Here is a 20,724-nt window from a genome sequence, read left to right on the forward strand (position 1 = left end):
TTGCTTCTCACATTCTTTGCTTCTCCAGATGTGAATGCAGGGCCAAAGAAGCCTTTACTTGCTTCTGGAGGAATAGAAACTCTAAGCTGGTGGGGGCTGGAGAGGGGCTCAGTTCACTGGCTTTGTGGGAGGAGTCTAGGTTTCCTTCAAAATAAAACTAAGCTCTGGACCAGGGCAGGAATGTGTCATATCCATGGAGAACATTTTGGTTTGTTTTTTATTATTTAGTTTGGTGTCATCCCTGGCTCTGCACTGAAGGATCATTCTTGGAGGGTTATGGGGACCATAAGAGAGGCTGGGAATTGTACCTAGGTCAGTTGTGAGCAAGGCAAATGCCTCTGTGCTATTGTTCTGGTCCTATAGCATAGTATATGGATATGAATAACTGACAAAGGGCAGACATGATTTGTCATGTTCCTTCACTCTTTTTAGCCTAAAGTGTAGTTGCATTTCTGGGAGAAAGTCCTACACACCCCTAGTTCCAGAACCAGAACATTTTCTCATGGAAGATGGGGGAGTAGGTGTGTTTCTATCAGGACAATCTCCTGCCATTGTTTCCTCCTCCTCCTCCATCATCATCATCATCATCATCATCATCATCATCATCATCACTTCTCATACCTGAGTTGCCCTGGTCCAATCCCATTTCCTTCATCCTGTCACATTCTGGTCATTAATTCTGGTCTTTTTCTTTTTCTTTTTTTTTTGGGCCACACCCGGCAGTGCTCAGGGTTTACTCCTGGCTGTCTGCTCAGAAATAGCTCCTGGCAGGCACGGGGCACCATATGGGACACCGGGATTCGAACCAACCACCTTTGGTCCTGATCGGCTGCTTGCAAGGCAAACGCCGCTGTGCTATCTCTCCGGGCCCATTAATTCTGGTCTTAATTGAAACAATAAACCTTCCTACATATCTTCTTCATTATGATACTTTAGTGCAAGTGAAAATTAAAATATTATCAGCAAATAACCATTAGAGGCTTTTTTCCCTATTCCTCTGCTTCCCTCTGTTCACTCACAAGCTCTAGGCCTGGAGGAGGGTAAAGGTGGTGGTGAGAAGAGACAAGTTAGAACTCAGCAGAGAAGGGGGTTTGCCACTATCAACACAACTCTCTTTGTTCAAGAGAAACAAAGAAAATGGGCCACACCCACAATAAGGACTCAAAATGGAGATCCACAGACAGATTCAGAGCAGATTTTTTTTTTTTTTTGGTTTTTGGGCCACACCCATTTGATGCTCAGGGGTTACTCCTGGCTATGTGCTCAGAAATCGCCCCTGGCTTGGGGGGACCATATGGGACGCCGGGGGATCGAACCGCGGTCTTTCCTTGGCTAGCGCTTGCAAGGCAGACACCTTACCTCCAGCGACACCTACCCAGCCCCAGAGCAGATTTTTTTCAATGAAAGATTTTAAATATAAAACAAGTTGCTGTGGGTGTGAGGGACAGTGCCGAGAGTAATAGGAGAACTCATGGGAAAGGGGAAGGAATGAGCCAGGAAGAAGTCACAGAACTCCATGTACCCATACATAAACAGGATGCACTTAGTACTGGCAACTGAAGACTGAGACGACTCGGACGAATCACTAGCAAGCAAGGATCAATGGAATTTCACTTAAAAAGGAGATGAGGAAGCTGGAGGGAAGGGTGTTTGCTTTGCATGTAGCTGTTCCAGGTTCCATCCCTGGCATCCCATATGGTCCCCCTCACTAGGAGTGATTCCTGAGTGCAGCGCCAGGAGTAACTCCTAAGCACTGCTGGGTGTGGCTTAAAAAACAACAACAAAAAACAAAACAAAACAAAGAAAACCCAGACAAACAAAAAACTCAACAACAAATTATAAAAAAGTAAAAAGGGGAGCTGGAAGATTGCGAAGAGGTCAATACTTTGAATGTACCAGGCCCGAGTTTGAAGCATCACCCCTTTGAGTGACCCAAGGACTATTCCTGGATATCCCTGAGCTCTGCTGAGTGGCTTTGGAAGTGCCCAATACTGCAGAGCCCAAAGAACACCATTCCCTCCAGCTCAAGTACTGAGCCACCAGCGAGGTTGACCAAGAGTCACTAGAAAAGCTCAAGACACCCCCCCCCCCAATAAAGTTAGATAAAAATGTGTGTGTGGTAAGTGGAAATAGAAGGAAGAAGGTTTCCAATTGCATTCGTTGGAGAATCCAATCATATAAACTTCAGTCATTTTTTTAAAGGTAAAATCTTGAGTGTTATTTTCTGAAAATAATCCTTCATAGGCAAACAAATGGACTTAGAACTTTCCAAAATAGCCTCTCTCTTGGAAGTTCTCTACAAACTTCTAGCCCCTACACAGGACAAATTCTTCCAGCAGGAATGGAGCCAGGCTCTTCCCAAGAGCCCCCTCACCCCCTCTCTCCCTCTCTCACAGAAGGTGGCTGTCAAAAATTCTTTCAACTGCAGCGACTTTAGTTAAATGGGCTTCAGAGGGAGCCTCCTTCATCAAGCTCTCACTCCAGCTTCTCTGTATAGTCAACCCCTCCTCTGAAATGAGCCCAAGGTCATGCATGTCATTAGTAATCCAGCAGAGTATATGTTGGGAGAGTGAGAACATGAATGAGGTTTCATAGGGCAAAAGAGAGAGAGGGAAGGAAAGAGGGAGAGAATTGTCCCCGTTACCTCAAACAAGGCAATTCTGGGAATGTCTTCAGCTGCCATGTCTGAGGTCTGGATGAGAAAGAAAGAAATCCCTAAGGACCCTGAGGTTAGGGGACCATGTGTGCTGGGGTGCAGTCTCAGGGATGCATAAATGCTGGGGTGTGTGTGTATGTGTTGATGGAGTTAAATCTCCCCAAGCAGCAGTTAGAGCACTTGAGAATGGTTTATCCTAATCCAAGTCCAGTCCAAGGGGCCCTGAGTGAGAGGAGCCAGCACAGACTTCACACAAGAGAAGGGACTCCACAGTACTTTTGATTGTTGTGGATATAAAAAATACACACACCCACACCCCCCCCCCCCCACACACACGAGAATCTGCCACAGAGCAAGACTGGTGGGGATTCTTTTAGTTAGTAAATCCCACTCCGAAACCCAGAAAACACAACTTGACATGGACTTTCAGGATCATTAGAGAAACTTATTTCTCTTTGGCAAATTTCTGACCATCTTCAGTATGGGGACTCAGGACACCACTGCTGATATTTTACTTTTAAGATCAGTAGGGGCTGGGGAGGGAGAAGAGAACAACAGAACATAAACAGTTGGATTTGAAGAGAACAATTTTAAGAACTCAGATACACATGAAACAGGTTCTAAAAAGTTTTGTGTCATTTCAGTTTTTGTCTTAGAAACATCTCTTATTGTCATTAAAATAAAATTTACTATCCCCCCAAACTCTGGCATGCCAGAAAATGAAGAGTTCCACCTCCTTCCTATCAAAACAAAAAGGTTCCCCCTCCTCCAAGCCCCGAAAATATTGACATTAACATTTAAAAGCAAAAATGAAAGATGAGAGTATGATGGCAGGTAAGACTGAATAAGTAGCAGAACAAATTACTCATATTAAAACATGCAGAATGATTCACTCATTCTGTGTTACTTTCATCTAAAATAAGAGCATGACACCACAAAGAGGGATGAATGCAGTTAAGAGAAATAACTATACTGCCAACTATCATGACAAGGTTAATAATGAGCGAGGTACAAGGGGTGGGGGAGGAGGGAGATTGAGGGCATTGGTGGTGGGAATGATGCAATGTTGCACTGGTGAAGGGGGGGGTGTTCTTTCTATGACTGAAGCCCAACTACAAACATGTTTGTAATCATGGTGCTTAAACAAAGATATTAAAAAAATAAAATAAACTAAGAGCATTATATCCTAGAGAGGGGAATACAGGCTCTCCATGCCCTCCTCCCAAGTCAGGACACCAAGAAGATTGTCTTGAACTTGAATGCAACCAGTTCAAAAGGAAACAAAAAACACACTAGAAGAGGGAAATAAAATGCACGTTTTCCTTAAGCTTTAGAAACTTCTTGTGTATGCCTGAAATGCTGTATTTTCTTACAATGAAGAGGGCATCAGAGAGGGTTAACGACTGACACTGGTGGGAAATGAGCACTGGTGAAGGTTATTGTGCTCTGTGTGACTGTAACTCAAAGATGAACAACTTTATCTGAAAAAATAAACTGTAGCTGAACAACCTTGTAACCATGGTGTTTAAATAAATACTTTTTAAAGTACTTATCTTTAATTAAAAAAAAATGAAGAGTGAACCTGGTAGAGGTACTGATTGTTCTACTCTAGTTCACACTGACACTTGCTGGCTCTCGCCAGAGGACACTAGAACAGTGATGGGGGCAGGAGGAGCCTCTGGTGCAGTGGGTGCTTTGTCTTTGTTCCATTTAAGAAGGTAGTTAAATTAAGTACCTGAGTGATATCACAGTGGGGAGGGCACCTGCTTTGCATACAACTGACTAGGTTTTGATCCCCAGCATCCCATATGGGCCCCTGAGCACCAGGAGTAATTCGTGAATGCAGAGCCAGGAGTATCCTCTGTGTGCGGTACCACCAGGTGTGGCCAAATAATGCCACCTTCAAAGAAGATAAGTAGGCAGATTTCCGGGATTGCTGCTGAGTAACTTTACTTTTCTGAAAAGGGGATGGTGAGCCAAGTAAGTTGGGGAACCTTTGTTCCAGCAGGCTCCATTGGCTGGACTTTCAGTTTTGCCAGCTCCCTCTAAAGGAAGAAGGGAGTAATTGACTCCTGACCTGTCACTCTTTCTCACACCAGCAGGGCTTTGAAAATAGTCACTATTTGGGGCCCGAGTGATAGCGGCTGACCCAAGGTGAACCTGGGTTCAATCCCCAATCCCCGGTGTCCCATATGGTCCCCCAAGCCAGGAGAAATTTCTGAGTGCATAGCCAGAAGTAACCTGTGTCACCGGGTGTGGTCCAAAACCAACAACAACAACAAACACAAAACAACAACAAAAAAGAAAATAGTCACCATTTGAAAACCAAATAGTGTATTTGCTTCTATCTGCATAGCCTTGCTCCCACTAAACTGGGAGCAACCGAGTAACCCGGCAGCATACTCCAGAAACTCCGAGTAACCCCACAGCATACTTCCAGAAAAGGACTCTGCTGGCTTCAGGGAGAAAGGACAGGACATGCTTCTTACCCTCCTCCAATGGGGCCCATTGGAGTTGGGGCTCCCAAGCTGGTTACCCCCTTTTCAGAACCTAGATTCGCTCCTTGATACCTCATCTGCCACCAATAAGCCCACCAAAGGCAATCCTTGTAAAGTCTCTAAATGGGTTTCAACTTTCATTTCTTTTATACTTCATTCATTAATTATGGCAGGGGAGTGGTGGTGCTGGAGGCCCAGGGGTTTCCAGGGATCGAATCTGGGGCTCCTGCAGTGTGCAGAACTTGTGTTCCCATCCTTCAAATATCTCTCCAGCCTTGCTTAGGAGTTAGTTTGTGAGCAAGTATCAGGATTTCATGATGCAGACAGTCATCCCCAAGTTACCAAAATGGGAGTCAGAAAACAGGTGCTTTGTAGAAAAGACAGATAAAATGAACCACATATTTCCTTTTGTGATTTTTCTTTTTTTAACATCCATATACCAGCCTCAAGTGTGAAACAGATTCTGAGTGTTCTTTAGTCAATGCTATTGGCTGAGGGCAATCTGAACAGCCAATTGCTTTTCCTTTCTGAAGAGTGAGAAAGGAAAAAAAGTAAAAGAGAGGAGAAAAAAAGGTTTCTATGATCTTGATCTCTACTCATGCTTTTCCTTTAGTTATTTCCAGGTTATGTGCCTTTCAATGGTAGCCAGACAAGGTACTTTAAAACCATTGAATGGTTTCAAGGCGCTTAAATCCATTGAAGGAGTGTTTCAATGCCTTTGGGCTGGGAGGGGAGAAGGAGTTGAAGAGGGGAGGTATAGAAATCTCTAAAATCAAAACAGGAAATTTCTACTCACCAAACCATGCCTGCTGGTCTCCTTGCACTTCGATGGCTAAGCCAAAGTCTGCCAGCTTCACGGCTGCTCCCTTAGATTTGCTGGCTAGAAGCAAATTCTCAGGCTTTATGTAGAAAGGCAAGGGAAAAGGTATTAAAATGAGAACCTCTTTTTAAGTGACTGTTCACATAATATTAGGGAGTAGGTCCAGGAAGGCATGCATTGTCCTCCTATCCCAAAGTTGTCCTGAATCCCTGGACAAAGGTCATTCCAGAGCATTGTTCAAAAGGATTAAGAAACGCAGATTTGTACAGGGTGGCAGCTTAGGCAGCAGAGAAGGCACTTTGGGGAGCAAGCAAATAAAAGGGGTGTCCCTCTCTGAGACTGCTTACATGCTTCTGAGGGCCACCTGGGAGTCAGAGTTTGGCCACAGACACTGAGGAACTACCCAAAGCATAGACATTTCAGCAACAGGGAAACTTGGCAAAATGTTAACAAGAGTTGGCCCACTCTGCAGACATCCGGCAAATGAATCTGTGCAAATTAAATCCTAGTTGACTTAAGAGTTTGGGACCCAAATATAGTAATTTGGAATCTTCAATGTTTCCAAACAAGTTTCTGTACCAATCTCATTCAGCATTCTGTATTAAAATTGTCGCCTTTTAGCATCCGTCTTCTTAAAGACAAGCTACCGCTGCTGTTTGCCAAATGTTATCACTCAGCTTTCTTTTGCTTCATGTGTTTTTGGAGACACAATTTACATGTCTTCAAAGTGTTGATTCCAGGCTCAACTTATATATTTATCTTCACATCTCAGAATGCTAAGGGAATGAATCATTTCAGGGGTTTGTTTTTCTGGGGTATTTTTGACTCAGGGACTGATACCTTATTCAATCTTGGATTAAGGCTGTGTCTAGCTCCATGTTTCCCAGTCTGAGCATCAAGACACATTTGCAACACATTTGCCTTGATGAGAATAAGTATCAGGGCAACACCTTAGATTTATCTGGACCACCTCTGTGTTTGTTAAGAAATGATGCAGGATGGGGCCAAAGAAATGCACATTGGGGAGAGCATTTGCCTTGCACGGGCTGACCTGGGTTTGACCCAGGCACACTATATGGTCGAGCCTGCCAGGAATAATTCCTGAGCTCAGAGTCAGGATTAACCTCTGAGTGCCACTAGATGTGGCCCCCGAACAAAACAAACAAAATGATGGGGAAGAAAGTATAAGAAAGGAGTGGCGTTAATACATCCAATGAGTGGATTCTCACCTGCTCCTCCAGGCCTAAGATACCTGACTGAACATAGATTCACACTTGTAAACCTATGTATAGGGAGTGTGGTCCAAAATCTTGCTTGCATCTAAGACTCAGCAAATTTAGAAATGTGTCTCAAATGGAAAAAGTTGGGTAACAGTGGACTACACAGTGCCAAAAAATGGTCTCAAATCTAAAATGTAGTCAGTCAAATTGGTTCCATTTGTATGTTTAAAAGCAATGAATTTCATCTTACTTTTCAGGACATTCTCTGCCCCTTTCCCTGGCTTGCTTCAGTTGGTTGTTTTGACCTTCTATAAACACAGCCTTAAACCAAGATTTGATTTTTTTTTTTTTTTTGGTTTTTGGGCCACACCCGGCGGTGCTCAGGGGTTACTCCTGGCTATCTGCTCAAAAATTGCTCCTGGCAGGCACGGGGCACCATATGGGACACCGGGATTCGAACCAACCACCTTAGGTCCTGGATCGGCTGCTTGCAAGGCAAACAATGCTGTGCTATCTCTCCAGGCCCAGGATTTGATTTATTAAGTAAGCCAGCCATGCAACTCAAGCCAAGATCCACAACCAGAACTCGGAAGAAATCAGATTAAGGCTGTAAGGGGTAAGAGTGTCAGCAAGTCCATCTTGGTCCAGTATCCATCTTCTTCAAGCTACTGCTTCTCACTGCCATCAGATTCGCCTGGTATGACCGCAGGTAATTAGAAGGAAACTGTTGCTTGTTGGTGGCGGCTGACTGGGTGTTTGAGTTACTTCAGCACTAAATACAAGATGTTTTAATTTGGATGTGGGGATAGAGCTGTTTCAGAACTGAGAGATCTGCATGCTGAAGTGCACTTTGAGTCAAAACTCATAATCAAGATTTCCTGGAACTGATAGTATATCTACCAGTATATTATAATATCTAACCATGGTATCCATCTTTGACATTTTATGGACTGATACAATCATGCATTTTTTTAATTAGCCAAAAGGTAATTTTCAATTATCAACTAATGAAATAAAGTTGGGAAAATCATACCAAATGAGAAATCACAATTTATTCCTTTGTGACATTCTTGTTACAAAGTACTAATGTATCAGAGGAATCAGAATAGGCTCTGGTCTTTAAAATCAGGAGCATGGCCACTTGCTTAGGAAATGGCCAGTGTTGTTAATGATTATGCATGAGGACATTTTGGTGTGTTTTCCCCTTTATCACACAGCCAAGGAAGTTTCTGGGCCATGCTGTAGTCATTATGCCCTGAAATACCTAGTCTGTGCTCAAAGAAAAAGAATTCCTTAGAGTTCTATCATGCTGGTCTTTGAGAGGCCGGTCTCAGAGTTGGCACCTGCAGGGGACTGAAGACCTTGCTGGAGGGAACTGTGGGGCCATCCAGGAAAAGAGTAAATCTGCCTGGATCAGTATTTTTTTTTCTGTGAACACTGTTCAGCTGCAGCTATGCACAAGAATAGACAGAAAGATCAGAGACTTTGCAAAGGAATGGTGCAGAAATGATTTTGTGTTCATATGTATCTTTAGGCTATCCTGTACTCATGAAATGCAAACTGATAATGAGTATTCTAGATTTATTAATATTTCAGTGCAGGAATGCTTCCATTAACAAGCTACATTAAAAACAGCACACACATTTGGCTCACATACAGCTGTTAACAATAGAGAGGTGTACATGGTCCTGTTATCAGGGTTTACTGTTCATACATGTTCTCTGAATACAAAGATGGCTGGGAGGGTTGTTCAGTGGCCAAGCACAAACCTCACATATGTGAGCATGTGAGAGATCCCAGCACACATGTGAGAGATCCCAGCATGCACAACATGCTAAAAGTTATTGGAAAGTTTACTGATGAGCTCCAATTCCGAGAATCTTAGGCATTTAGAGGATGACTTATGGTTATATTCACAAAGCTGAAATAGCATTTCTTTGTGAATCTGTGGCCACATCCTACAAAGGGAGCCCCCTCTTCAAAATTTTTGTCTATTGATTATTTTAATTTTATCCTTATTTTCTAATATATAATAATATCCTGATTATTTTAATCTCCCAATGCAAGATTAAGAGCAGATGAAAAGGTCTCTGAGGGCTGCAACAAGTGAGAATAGAACAATGGTTCCAGGTAAAAAATGACAGAGTGAGATTGGGAAGGAGAGTGACCAAGGGTTGGGATTTGTATATTGGGCTTGACAGAAACTATGTGGTCTCTCTCAGGCAAGTTAAAACATTTGTAGCGAAGTAGCACCCAAATGAACTTTAGACGCATGCATAGTATTGCATAGCAAGACATGTGAAAAGTATAGAGTCCCATTGGATCTTTTCAAGGGAGCTCTGTCCTTGGTAAGGGAAAATATAAACATGAGTATGGATGGGCCTCTCTCTGTAGCAGATGGCCACCACCATGAATGGAATACCAAATATTTGTAATGCTTGGACACATGGTGGGAAATGCCCATGCTCCTAGATCGAATGTGGTCCATTAGGCTAGTACTCACATACCAAGATGATTTAAATCCATATAGTGCAGTCACTATTTAGGTGCCTATAGACATTGTCTCAGACAGGATACTTCCCCACCCCATTGATTCCCAAGGATTCAGGATTTTTCACACCATCTGGTCTAAGTGTCAACAACCATTTATAGCCTGTCAGCTGCAATGAGGAGCAACTGGTGGCACGTTTTGTCTGGAGCATTCATATGGATTCAATGGCATCTTCTTCCACAATGACTAGAGATTGTTGGGAGGGTCCCAAAAGACTGTGGCAAGTGGCCAGCATTGCTTCTGGAACCCAAGGGAGAGAAAATGCACTCAGTTCTCATGAGAGGAGGGTTCCTAAGAGAGGAAGAAAGGACTTGAATCCAGGTTTTCTGGACCCTTTCCTTTCAAAGATTTGATACCAAAGGGATGATGCTGTGGGTGTTAAAGTGGGTCACTCTAAAAGATGGCTAATTCTCTTGAAATTTTCAGATGAATTTGAAATATTCAAATATGTTTACTTCCCAACCTCTATCCAAATAGAAAACAGGTAGAATATAGGACAAAGACACTGTTTTCATTTTGCTTCTCAAACTCAGAGGCTCTCTTTAAGGGTCTTTTATCAAGACCATGATCCTCAGCATCTGCCCCATCACAGATGTCTGTGTTCAGAGCTGAGAAATATCTGGTCAGGAAACCTCAAGCATTAGAGTTCTAGACCACCAAAACAAAGCCAGGCATTCTGTGCTTTGGTGTATTTGTAATCACTTTTCCTCTGTCAGAGGTGTGAACAAAGCACCCAGAAATAGACCCAATGGGGTCTTGCATGACATGAGTTGCCATCTTATGCATGCCCATGTTCAAGTTGATATGTGTACATGGTACAAACGACTTGAAACTCCTGTATGGGGACTACAGGAGGCCTAAAAGTGGGTCCTTAGCACAGCACTTGTCCAATAGACATGTGGACGGAAGCTCTGTGACTAACAGGCAGTTACTCTGTCCCTGTGTAGGTCCCCAAGAATTGCACTGTGGAGTCTGTCCTTTAGTCTCAATCTTCCTCCACATTATCAGCACTCATTGTCTAGGCAGCTTAAAAACAACCAGAGGATAACCCCTGAGCATCTCAAGGTGTGGTCCCAAAACAAATATATAAAGCACAAAAACTAACAAGCAAAAACCAAAGTGTAGCCCTGAGATGACTGGCCAATCACACCCTCCCCCACCTACTGCCTGCCCCTTGGGGCCTCATAAAGATGCCCCAAGGGACTAGGCTTTTGTCTCCTCCATTAATGTTTCTAATAGCCCTGAAAATATGAGCCCCATGGAACAGATGTTCCCTATGTTCTCACAGAGACCTAGTTCTGGGAATAGTGGATCCATCGTGAGTTCACAATGAATCAAAACACGATTCAATATGTATGCTCATCTCTTCACAGTCAACAGGGAAGGACTACTGAGTTTTGGTCCACTCCCCCTAGAAAACAATTACCAGTGCCATAAATTTATGACTTACAGCCACAGATTTCAGTCTTATAAAACTCATAAAAATACCCTTTCCCGGGCCCGGAGAGATAGCATGGCGGCGTTTGCCTTGCAAGCAGCCGATCCAAGACCAAAGGTGGTTGGTTCGAATCCCAACATATGGTGTCCCATATGGTCCCCTATGCCTGCCAGGAGCTATTTCTGAGCAGGAGTAACCCCTGAGCACTGCCGGGTGTGGCCCAAAAACCAAACCAAACCAAACCAAACCAAACCAAACAAAAAAACCCTTTCCCAAACCTCGGGAAGTATTGTTACCGTCATGAAAAGCTCCAGCTATTTTTCTGTTCTTCCTATCATCCATTTTCATTCATCTAAAGACTTTTTCACTAAATAACAAGACACACACCTTGCCCAGGTAGGCTAATAAACCATTATTTTTTCAGAAGGCAGTTTGCAGAAGGCTCATTTGTTGCCAAAAGATTCCACTGTACTTATAAAGCTTCTCTCCAGTTAGCTCTCCATAAAGTAGGTTGGGAACCATTTTTGACAAACTTGAAACTGTCAGACCCTCCTAACTCCAGTGAAATATTGTTATTTGAAAAAAGTTCAAGTATGCCTGAGAATTGGGTGCTCGGGCCTTTTTGTTTTTACTTTGTGGGGAAAACACAGGGATTGAGCCACATGTGGTGATCTGGGCTTACTTCTAGCTCTGAGATGTTGGGATTCATATGGGGAAAGAAGGTTGGAAACCAGAGTTCCCTTGATGCAAGCCCACTGTTGTACACTCTGTATTCTCTCTCTTCTCTCCTCAGTGTTGTAATCTCTCTCTCCTCTCTCCTCTCTCTCTCTCTCCCCCCCCCCCCATATGGGGAAAGAAGGTTGGAACCAGAGTTCCCTTGATGCAAGCCCACTGTTGTATACTCTGTATTCTCTCTCTTCTCTCCCCATTGTTGTAATCTCTGTCTCTCTCTGTCTCTCTCTCTGTCTCTCTCTCTCTCTCTCCTTCCCTCCCCCTCCTGCAGGCTCTTAAGGAAGATCTCTCAGGAGACTGAATTGTCATTTATTTTGGGGACATTGAGGATTGTCACTCATTACTAACCCCTCAGTGGGATCTGCTCCTCCCTGCAGGCTGCACTGGTCTGGGGCCCTCCTTTTCCCTGGGAGGGCCAGGAGTGAAGTAGTTGCCAGCTTTTAAGCCACTGAATCCACTGCCCTCGAGTTCTCTGGACATGAGGCCTGGGTTTTAGTTGGTTCTGCCAGATGTACAAGAGGGATTCAAAAAATGTTTGATGCCTGCATGTTCTTGTTTTTAGGCATAGATGACCAACCATCTGCTTACCAGTTTCCATTGCCTATTTATAGTTAGTTCCCCCTTTTTGTAAATGATCTATTTGAAGTACTTCAGGCTGTCTGTTTTTAGGCATGAGGGTGGGAGATTTAGGAGGCATTCCCAGCAAGGATGCATGCTGTGGAAAAAGCTCAGGGCCTGGCTCCATAGTTGGCTTGAAACTGGTGAACTTGATGTGGCCTGCAGTCAGCATAGCTGCTGCCTCTCTCTCTTCCTGTTTACTATCCAAGGATGCCTTACTTCTGAAATAGGCACTTATTATTTCAAATGTCCCTCACTGCTTCCATCTCCCACTCTAAGTAAACCATATTCTCTTACTGTGGATTTGAGGGAGCCCTAAAGATGCTTAGGCTTTCAAACTTCAAAGTTATAAGCCTCAAAGCCATTTTCCTCCTGGGACAGTAAATGTGACAGGTAGAAATGTTTCTCCAGCAGCATTGGGCCTGTCCTCCACAATGGTTTTCAGTTGTTCAGTAACTGATTCAAATGATGGCAGTAATCATGTCAGTCATTTCATTACTATGGCTCATAGGACTATTACCATTACTATTACTATTTTCTTTTTTTTTTTTTTTTTTTGGTTTTTGGGCCACACCCGGTGACGCTCAGGGGTTACTCCTGGCTATGCGCTCAGAAGTCGCTCCTGGCTTGGGGGACCATATGGGACGCCGGGGGATCGAACCTCGGTCCGTCTCCTAGGCTAGCACAGGTAAGGCAGGCACCTTACCTCGAGCGCCACCGCCCGGCCCCTACTATTACTATTTTCATTCTCAGGACAGTCTGATCCTAGAACTCTAGCATCCTGTGAATCTCACTTCTATTAGATCTCCCAATATTCCCCAGAGCCCCATTAACCAACTGATGCTGGAGGACCAGGATCCAGAATCTGTCACTTCTGTGGGAACAGCCTTAAGCATTCCGAGTGCTTCATAGTGCCTCATTTGTCTTTGTAGAGGTCCTGATAATTTTCCATCTAGGGATCCTGTTGTCTAACAGCCCAAGGAAATGGCAACTATTCATACCTTTACAAGGCTTATTCATTTAAGAGCTAGAATCTGTGTATCTTCTATCTTGTATCCAGTGCTAACTAACATATAGAACTACTGGTCCAAGCTGTGTTTTTGTTAGAACCGAACTTGAAGGAATGTGCCACAGGTATTACTAGGCAGGTCACCATAGTGACACAGGATCTGATCTGTTGAACAGTGACTGTCCCAAGAAGGACTCACAAGAAAACTGTATGGTGCTCAGACATTCAAAGATGCCTTTGACAATGGAAGTGAAACAACACTGGTTGCCAGATTCTCTCACTGGCACAGGCAAAACAAACCAGGCCTCAAATAGATGTATTGGGTATGAATGATTAGGATTTGGAAGCTAGCATGTATGGACTAAAATCAGTTAAGTTTTATTTCTAGTCTGGTTATAAGCAATTTCAATGACTGATACTTTAGCATTGCAATTATTTTAGTAAAGATGCTATAGGAGATATTAGATATTAGAATTGCCAGATGGAATAGCTATGAATGGTCTAAACAAAGCTAGAGATTCTATGTTCTAAAAGTAAAAGGTGAGCATGGCCTGACTTGAGGGCTTTCATTGTGGCCTCTCTTGGTTTGATTTGGACATGGGCTACTGAAAAAAGCTCTATTACATACATCAAGTGGCACCTATCCAGTTCCACACTGTGACTGAAACTCAGATCATAATTATGGAAATGGTTATAGGTCGAGAATGGAGAGCAAAGCTCATCCCAAGTCTGCTATTAATGCAGCATGCTCTTTCTTTGTGTGCTGAGACTCCCCAGAAATCACCTGAGTGATTTCAGCTACTTCAGCTCACATGTCAGAAAATACACTTTTCTTCATAGCCCTGGATTCCTGCTAGCTCTGATTTCAGTTCCAGCCCTAGAAAGGATTAGCTGAGCTTGCACTTTCTTAAAGAATTCTAAGATCATGAAGGTGCAAAATAGATTCTGAAACTCCTAGAGGAGAATTTGCATTTCCACCTTTGTTTTTTATTTTTTAATATATAAAATCTTGATTTAAGCACCATGATTACAAGCATGATTGGAGTTGGATTTCAGGCTCACAGGGTGTACTTACAATTAAAGAGTGAGAGCAAAACATGCGAAATAGGTAATTTACTAGTGCATCTAAGAAAATAGCATTGATAATATTTACAGTCATAGGTGCTTACTCAGAAAGTAAAGTAGTTGCAATAATTCTAAGTTCTTTGGGCATAACTTGGGAGGAATATTTGACTTCACTTTATCATCATGTAATCATCTGAGGAATTACTTTTTGGTTGATGCCAATAGCTGTACCTGGCTTCATCCTGGCTTTCCACAATAAACTGTCATCAACCACACTTTTGCTCCTGACATTGAAATGTTACAAGGTTCTATCTGGAAATCCAAAGGAAGATTCCAGAAAAAAGAGGGCTTTGCTTACAAATTAAAATCTTCCAATAACTTTCTATATCTTGAAGGCAGGCTCCTCTACATAGAAACTTGTAGTTACAAGCAATTGTAACTAGAAGTCTGCCTGTAGAAAGCAGTGTGGGATTGCCCGAGGAACACACACTTCAAGAGAGTCCAACTAACCCATTGCTGCTTTTGTACAAAAGCCTGGAAAAGGCTGAGGTGTCAAAGACTCAAAATAGAGAGTAACATTTTTGCTCTTTCATTCATCTGGTAGTTTTCTTTCATTTAACGCTTATAGTCCTCCAGTATTTTTTTTTTGAACTTCCTATAAGTCAAATGGGAAACTGAAAGGATGGACTATTAGTACCAGAATAATCTCCTTTTGAACAACCAAGTTTCTCAATGCTCTAATTTTTTTCATCCTCAAAGGCACCAAAAGTCTAGTGAAGTTTTAAAAGGTATGAAAATGTGCACAAACCCATGCTGCATAACTATCTAATGATTATAATTACCTAATGATAATAAACATTGTTACTTTACCATTTGTTTGATAAGGAGCTAGAATTTGAGCCCGTAGAAATAGAAATTAAATGAAAAGTTCAGCATGCCCAACATCTGCATAATTCCTGAGACTCAGGTAAGGAGAGTCTTCTGAGCTTGAAAATCAGGATTCCAGCATCCAAAGACTTGGGGTAGAGTCTTATTTAATCACTTCACCCTGAATCACTTTGTAATTTTAGTAATCACTTCCATAATATTCTGTCTACATAGCAAGGCTCTCAAAGCAAATGTGTGAGTAATGAACATAGAATCTATTGACAACTGAAGTCTGTTCTTAGTGGGGAGAAGTGCAGCTTCCTGTCTATTGCTAATGCAAGGATATCAGTTCTCTAGAGAAAAAATGGCATTTCTGACCATGTATTAGATAAAGGATAAAATAAGCCACATTGTGGTGTGTCTTTGTAATGTGACGGGATGAACCTACAAAACTGCAGTGCTTGTGTTTGTTTGTTTGTTTGTTTTTATGTTTTTGCTCTTACAGGCATAATTGCAGCTGAACAGTCATTGGGACGTGTGTGTGTGTGTGTGTGTGTGTGTGTGTGTGTGTGTGTGTGTGTGTGTTAAGGTGTATGGGTCTTTCTCCAGCAGCATCACTCACAGGCATAATTGCAGCTGAACAGTCATGGGACGTGTGTGTGTGTGTGTGTGTGTGTGTGTGTGTGTGTGTGTGTGTGTTAAGGTGTATGGGTCTTTCTCCAGCAGCATCACTCACTCACCTTCAGTTCCTGATGGATTAAGCTCATCTGATGGCAGTGGAGCACAGCTCCAGGATCTGCTGAATGCAATGACTGCATGCAAACACCTGGGGGAGTATGTTAATTCCAAGCTTATGCTCACAGTGTGGCCACACTCAGAGAGACAGGGTGAGACACCCACAGTCACAGACAACTGGGCTCTTTGAGGGCATTGGTCGAACTGAGTGACTACGACCTCAGGACAATCCAGATCTTGCCAGCGGTAAGCGCAAATGCAAACCCCTCCTGGCAAGAAAACTGCACCTTCAAACAGTACCTTCAATAAAAGCTCATTTCCTTACTTCATTCAATTTAATTAAATTCTTACAGAAAATGACCTGGAAATGAAGGTGTGTATAGAACTACCGTGCTCCATTTCCATCCCCAGAAAACCAGCAGGTAACCCCAATCCTATCCTCTCCACCCCACTTCCCTCTCATTCCAAAACTGCCACACTATAGCAGCAAAGGCACTGTTCAGTTAGATTAGGTACATAATGAAGTTTTGATAAATCATTAACTTGGCATGCTTTAATTGAGCTGGTGATTATTTGCTCTTGCCTGAGGGCTCGTCTGATTCAAACGGAGCCATGTGAGGCAATGTGAGGCCAGTTGTTCTGCGACAAGGCAACCCATGGTCTCAGAGCAGAAGTGGTGTTGTCATCTATAGAATGACAGACATCGTGAACCAAAATAATCTCTGGGAGTGGGCCAGGCCTGTCCCAAGCACCACCTCTGGTGGCTGACAGTTTGGGAATGTGGCAGGCCTTGCTGTTAACACCATCCTTCCCTTTCTGTTCTGTTGTCTAGCCTGTAGATGAGCAAACTGAGAGAGGTGTCATTCATGAGCATTTCATCATTGAGCCATTTGTCAGGAACAGTGGATTATGACATGGGAACCACTTCTTTTGATGCCCACCCTCAGCCCTTTCCCAGAATAAAACAAGACACAGGAAATGGCTCTGATTTGGATTTATGGAGTCCAGATACTGACCTTCAGATCCCTGTGAACTATGCCATTTAGATGACAATGATTTACACTTTCTAGAATCTGCTGTATACAATGACTGCAAAGATAAAGGAAAAAATGGAGGAGAGAACATTTTTAAAGGCACATAATTACAGTAAATACAAAATAAAAACTTTTTTAAAAAGAAAAACAACCAAAAGTCATATTTTCATATTGTTTTGGCTTTATACTGGAATTAAGGAACAATGAATAAAGCTAATACTGGTTCTCACATGGATGACATTCAACACAGAACTTATATTCAGACAAAATAATTTGAGCTGTGTGTGGGCTGTCTTGTTTTTTTTTTAACCAAAAGTCTAACAAATGAAATAATTTGTATACAGAAGTCAAAATTTTCATATTCAAGGGAAAATGTCTAAGTAATTCCCATCATGTTCAAGAAACATTCTTCAGACATATAAAGCTGAGGAGTATTTTCTCCATATCTAAACTGTTTAAAATCTGGGGTCACAATTAAGCAGGTGGCAAAGCAAGTAGGAAAACACAGATGAAACTACAGGTAGAATGAAGGTTGAAAAAAGACACAAAGCGGGGCTCTTTGGCGGTGTCCCGAGGCAGTTGCTTGAGTATGATAAAAAGAATTGCCAATGGCTCACCTTCCCTGGAGGTGAGTCTACATGCCCAGAAAGGGGAAGCCCCAGAATTCTGCTGGAACTCAGATGTCAGCACCTATCTCTGACTGTCTCCTGTGCTGGGCTGCATTTTCGGCCTGATTTCATCCTGTGTGTGGCTCATCTGCAGACGGCTCACCTTCCCTGGAGGTGAGTTTACACGCCCAGAAAGGGAGGAGCCAGAGGAGCACAGCCACTCTGCTTCGCTTCCTGGCCATACACATCATTTAGCCAATGAATACAACCACAACACGTAGAAAAACCCACAATACAAGTGTGACGATGGGGAAAAAACGCAGGCCAGCACCAGACACAGAGAATGACGATGGCAACTCTGATGACTTGAACGTGACCAACCAACTAGTCAGACTCTCAGATAAGGAGTTTAGAGTCCCAATATGGAAGATGTTTAAAGAACTCAAAGAAATTATAGAAGAGAACACTAATAAGAATCAAGAGAATCTGAAGATAGAAATCAGAAAACTCCAAACTGAAATTTCAGGTCAAATAACAGGTCTGAAAAACTCAGTAGATGAATTGAAAAAAAACATGGTTGAGCTTTCCCACGGGTTAACAGCACCTGAGGATAGAATTAGTACACTGGAAGATGAGATGAATAACAATTCCATACAGCAGAAGAAATTGGAAAAAAGCTTTAAAGCAAATGATCAAACAATGAAAAAATTACTCAAAGAATGGGAACAGATGAAAATAGAAGTCTATGCTAAGCTCAACAGAAACAACTTAAGAATCATTGGAGTCCCAGAGACCCAGGAAGAAAATATCCAGGAAGAATCAACGGTCAAGAACATCATTAAAGAGAAACTACCAGAGCTAAAGAATACATGTGATCAAATCCTGCATGCCTGAAGAGTACCAACTAAAAGAGACCCCAGAAAAAACACCCCAAGACACATTCTAGTCACAATGACGAATCCCACAGATAGAGACAGAATTCTGAAAGCAGCAAGATCGGAAAGAGAAATTACATTCAAGGGAACATCCTTGAGATTTAGTGCAGACCTGTCACCGGAAACACTCAAGGCCAGAAGGCAGTGGTGGGACATAGTGACAAAACTCAATGAAATAAATGCTTCGCCTAGAATACTGCACCCAGCAAAACTCACTTTCCGGTTTGAAAGAACAATACATGGTTTCATAGACAAACAACAGCTCAGAAACTATACAGACTCAAAACCAGTCTTAGAAAAAATGAATGGCCTACTTTAAGACAAGACTGACCAACAGACACACCAAACTTCGATATAAAGATGGCACTAACTCCCAGGACAATTCTTTCTCTCAATGTCAATGGACTAAATCCACCAGTTAAGAGACACAAGGTGGCTAAATGGATCAAAAAACTCAATCCAACCTTCTGCTGCCTACAAGAAACGCACCTGAGTAGTCAGAACACACATAGACTCAAATTAAAAGGCTGGAGGAAAATCATCCAAGCAAACAACACCCATAAAAAAGCTGGAGTGGCCATACTAATATCAGATGATACAAACTTTATACTTAGGAAACTTGAAAGGGACAAAGATGGACATTTTGTATTAATCAAGGGATACATACAGCAGGAAGAATTCACTCTCCTAAACATATATGCACCGAATGAGAGGCCAGCAAAATATTTAATAAAATTGTTGACAAATCTGAAAAATAATATCAATAACAACACAATAATTGTGGGAGACCTCAACACGGCATTGTCAACACTAGACAGGTCAACCAGACTGAAACCCAACAAGAATATACTAGACCTGAACAGAGAAATGGAAGAAAGAGGCCTAGTAGATATATGCAGGACACTCCACCCCCAGAAGCCTGGATACACATTCTTCTCTAATGTACATGGGACATTCTCCAGAAAAGACTACATGCTAGCTCATGAAACATACTTCCATAATATCGAGAATAGAAATTTTGCAGGCTACGTTCGCTGACCACAAGGCCCTGAAATTATATGTGAACTACAAAGGGACACAGAAGAAAAACTTTAACTTGGAAGGTAAACAGCCTAATACTGAATAACCAGTGGGTCCGAGATGAAATCAAAGAGGAAATCAAAACCTTCCTGAAAACAAATGACAATGGAGATACAAACTATCAGAACCTATGGGACACAGCAAAAGCGGTACTGAGAAGAAAATTTATAGCTTTGCAAGCACACATCAGGAAAGAAGAAGGGGCATACCTGAATAACTTAATGACACAGCTCATAGAATTAGAAAGTGCCCTACAAAAGGACCAAAAAATAGGGAGGCAGAAGGAAATAACAAAGCTGAGAGCAGAAATCAATGAAGTGGAAACCCAAAAAACAATCCAAAGGATCAACAAAAGCAGATGTTGATTCTTTGAAAAAATAAATAAGATTGATTGACCACTGGCAAAACTAACACAGAGAGAGAGAGAATCTGATAACTCGTGTTAGGAATGAAAAAGGAGAGATCACTACCAATATGGTAGAGATTCAAAGGGTAATCAGAAACTACTTTGAGAAACTCTATGCCACTAAAAATGAAAACCTGGAAGAAATGGATAAATTCTTAAATTCTTATAATCTTCCATGGTTGAATGAAGAGGATGTAGCATATCTAAACACACCCATCACTATTGAGGAAATTAAGACAGTAATAAAATGTCTGCCCAAAAACAAAAGCCCAGGCCCAGAGGGATTTACTACTGAATTCTTTCACACCTTTCAAGAGGAACTACTACCAATCCTGGCAAGACTCTTTCATGAAATCGAAAAATCAGGAACACTTCCAAATAGCTTTTATGAAGCCAACATCACCTTGATACCTAAATCAGACAGAGATGCTATGAAAAAAGAAAATTACAGA

At 42.2% G+C, this 20,724-nt stretch overlaps 1 protein-coding gene across 10 annotated transcripts in view; it reads right to left on the bottom strand.

The window, feature by feature from the left end:
* The window catches only part of CAMK2D (calcium/calmodulin dependent protein kinase II delta), a 337,798-nt gene that overhangs the window by 62,960 nt on the left and 254,114 nt on the right, over nt 1-20,724 (bottom strand). For all 10 annotated transcript variants that reach the window (XM_049786926.1, XM_049786920.1, XM_049786918.1 and 7 more), the window contains exons 5-6: nt 17,226-17,298; nt 5,951-6,053 (exon numbers count right to left, since the gene is read on the bottom strand). In XM_049786926.1, coding sequence (XP_049642883.1) covers nt 5,951-6,053; nt 17,226-17,298 — 176 coding nt within the window. The remainder of the gene's footprint in view (nt 1-5,950; nt 6,054-17,225; nt 17,299-20,724) is intronic.

The sequence above is a fragment of the Suncus etruscus genome, chromosome 14, assembly GCF_024139225.1.
Source record: "Suncus etruscus isolate mSunEtr1 chromosome 14, mSunEtr1.pri.cur, whole genome shotgun sequence".
Classification (NCBI taxonomy): domain Eukaryota; kingdom Metazoa; phylum Chordata; class Mammalia; order Eulipotyphla; family Soricidae; genus Suncus; species Suncus etruscus.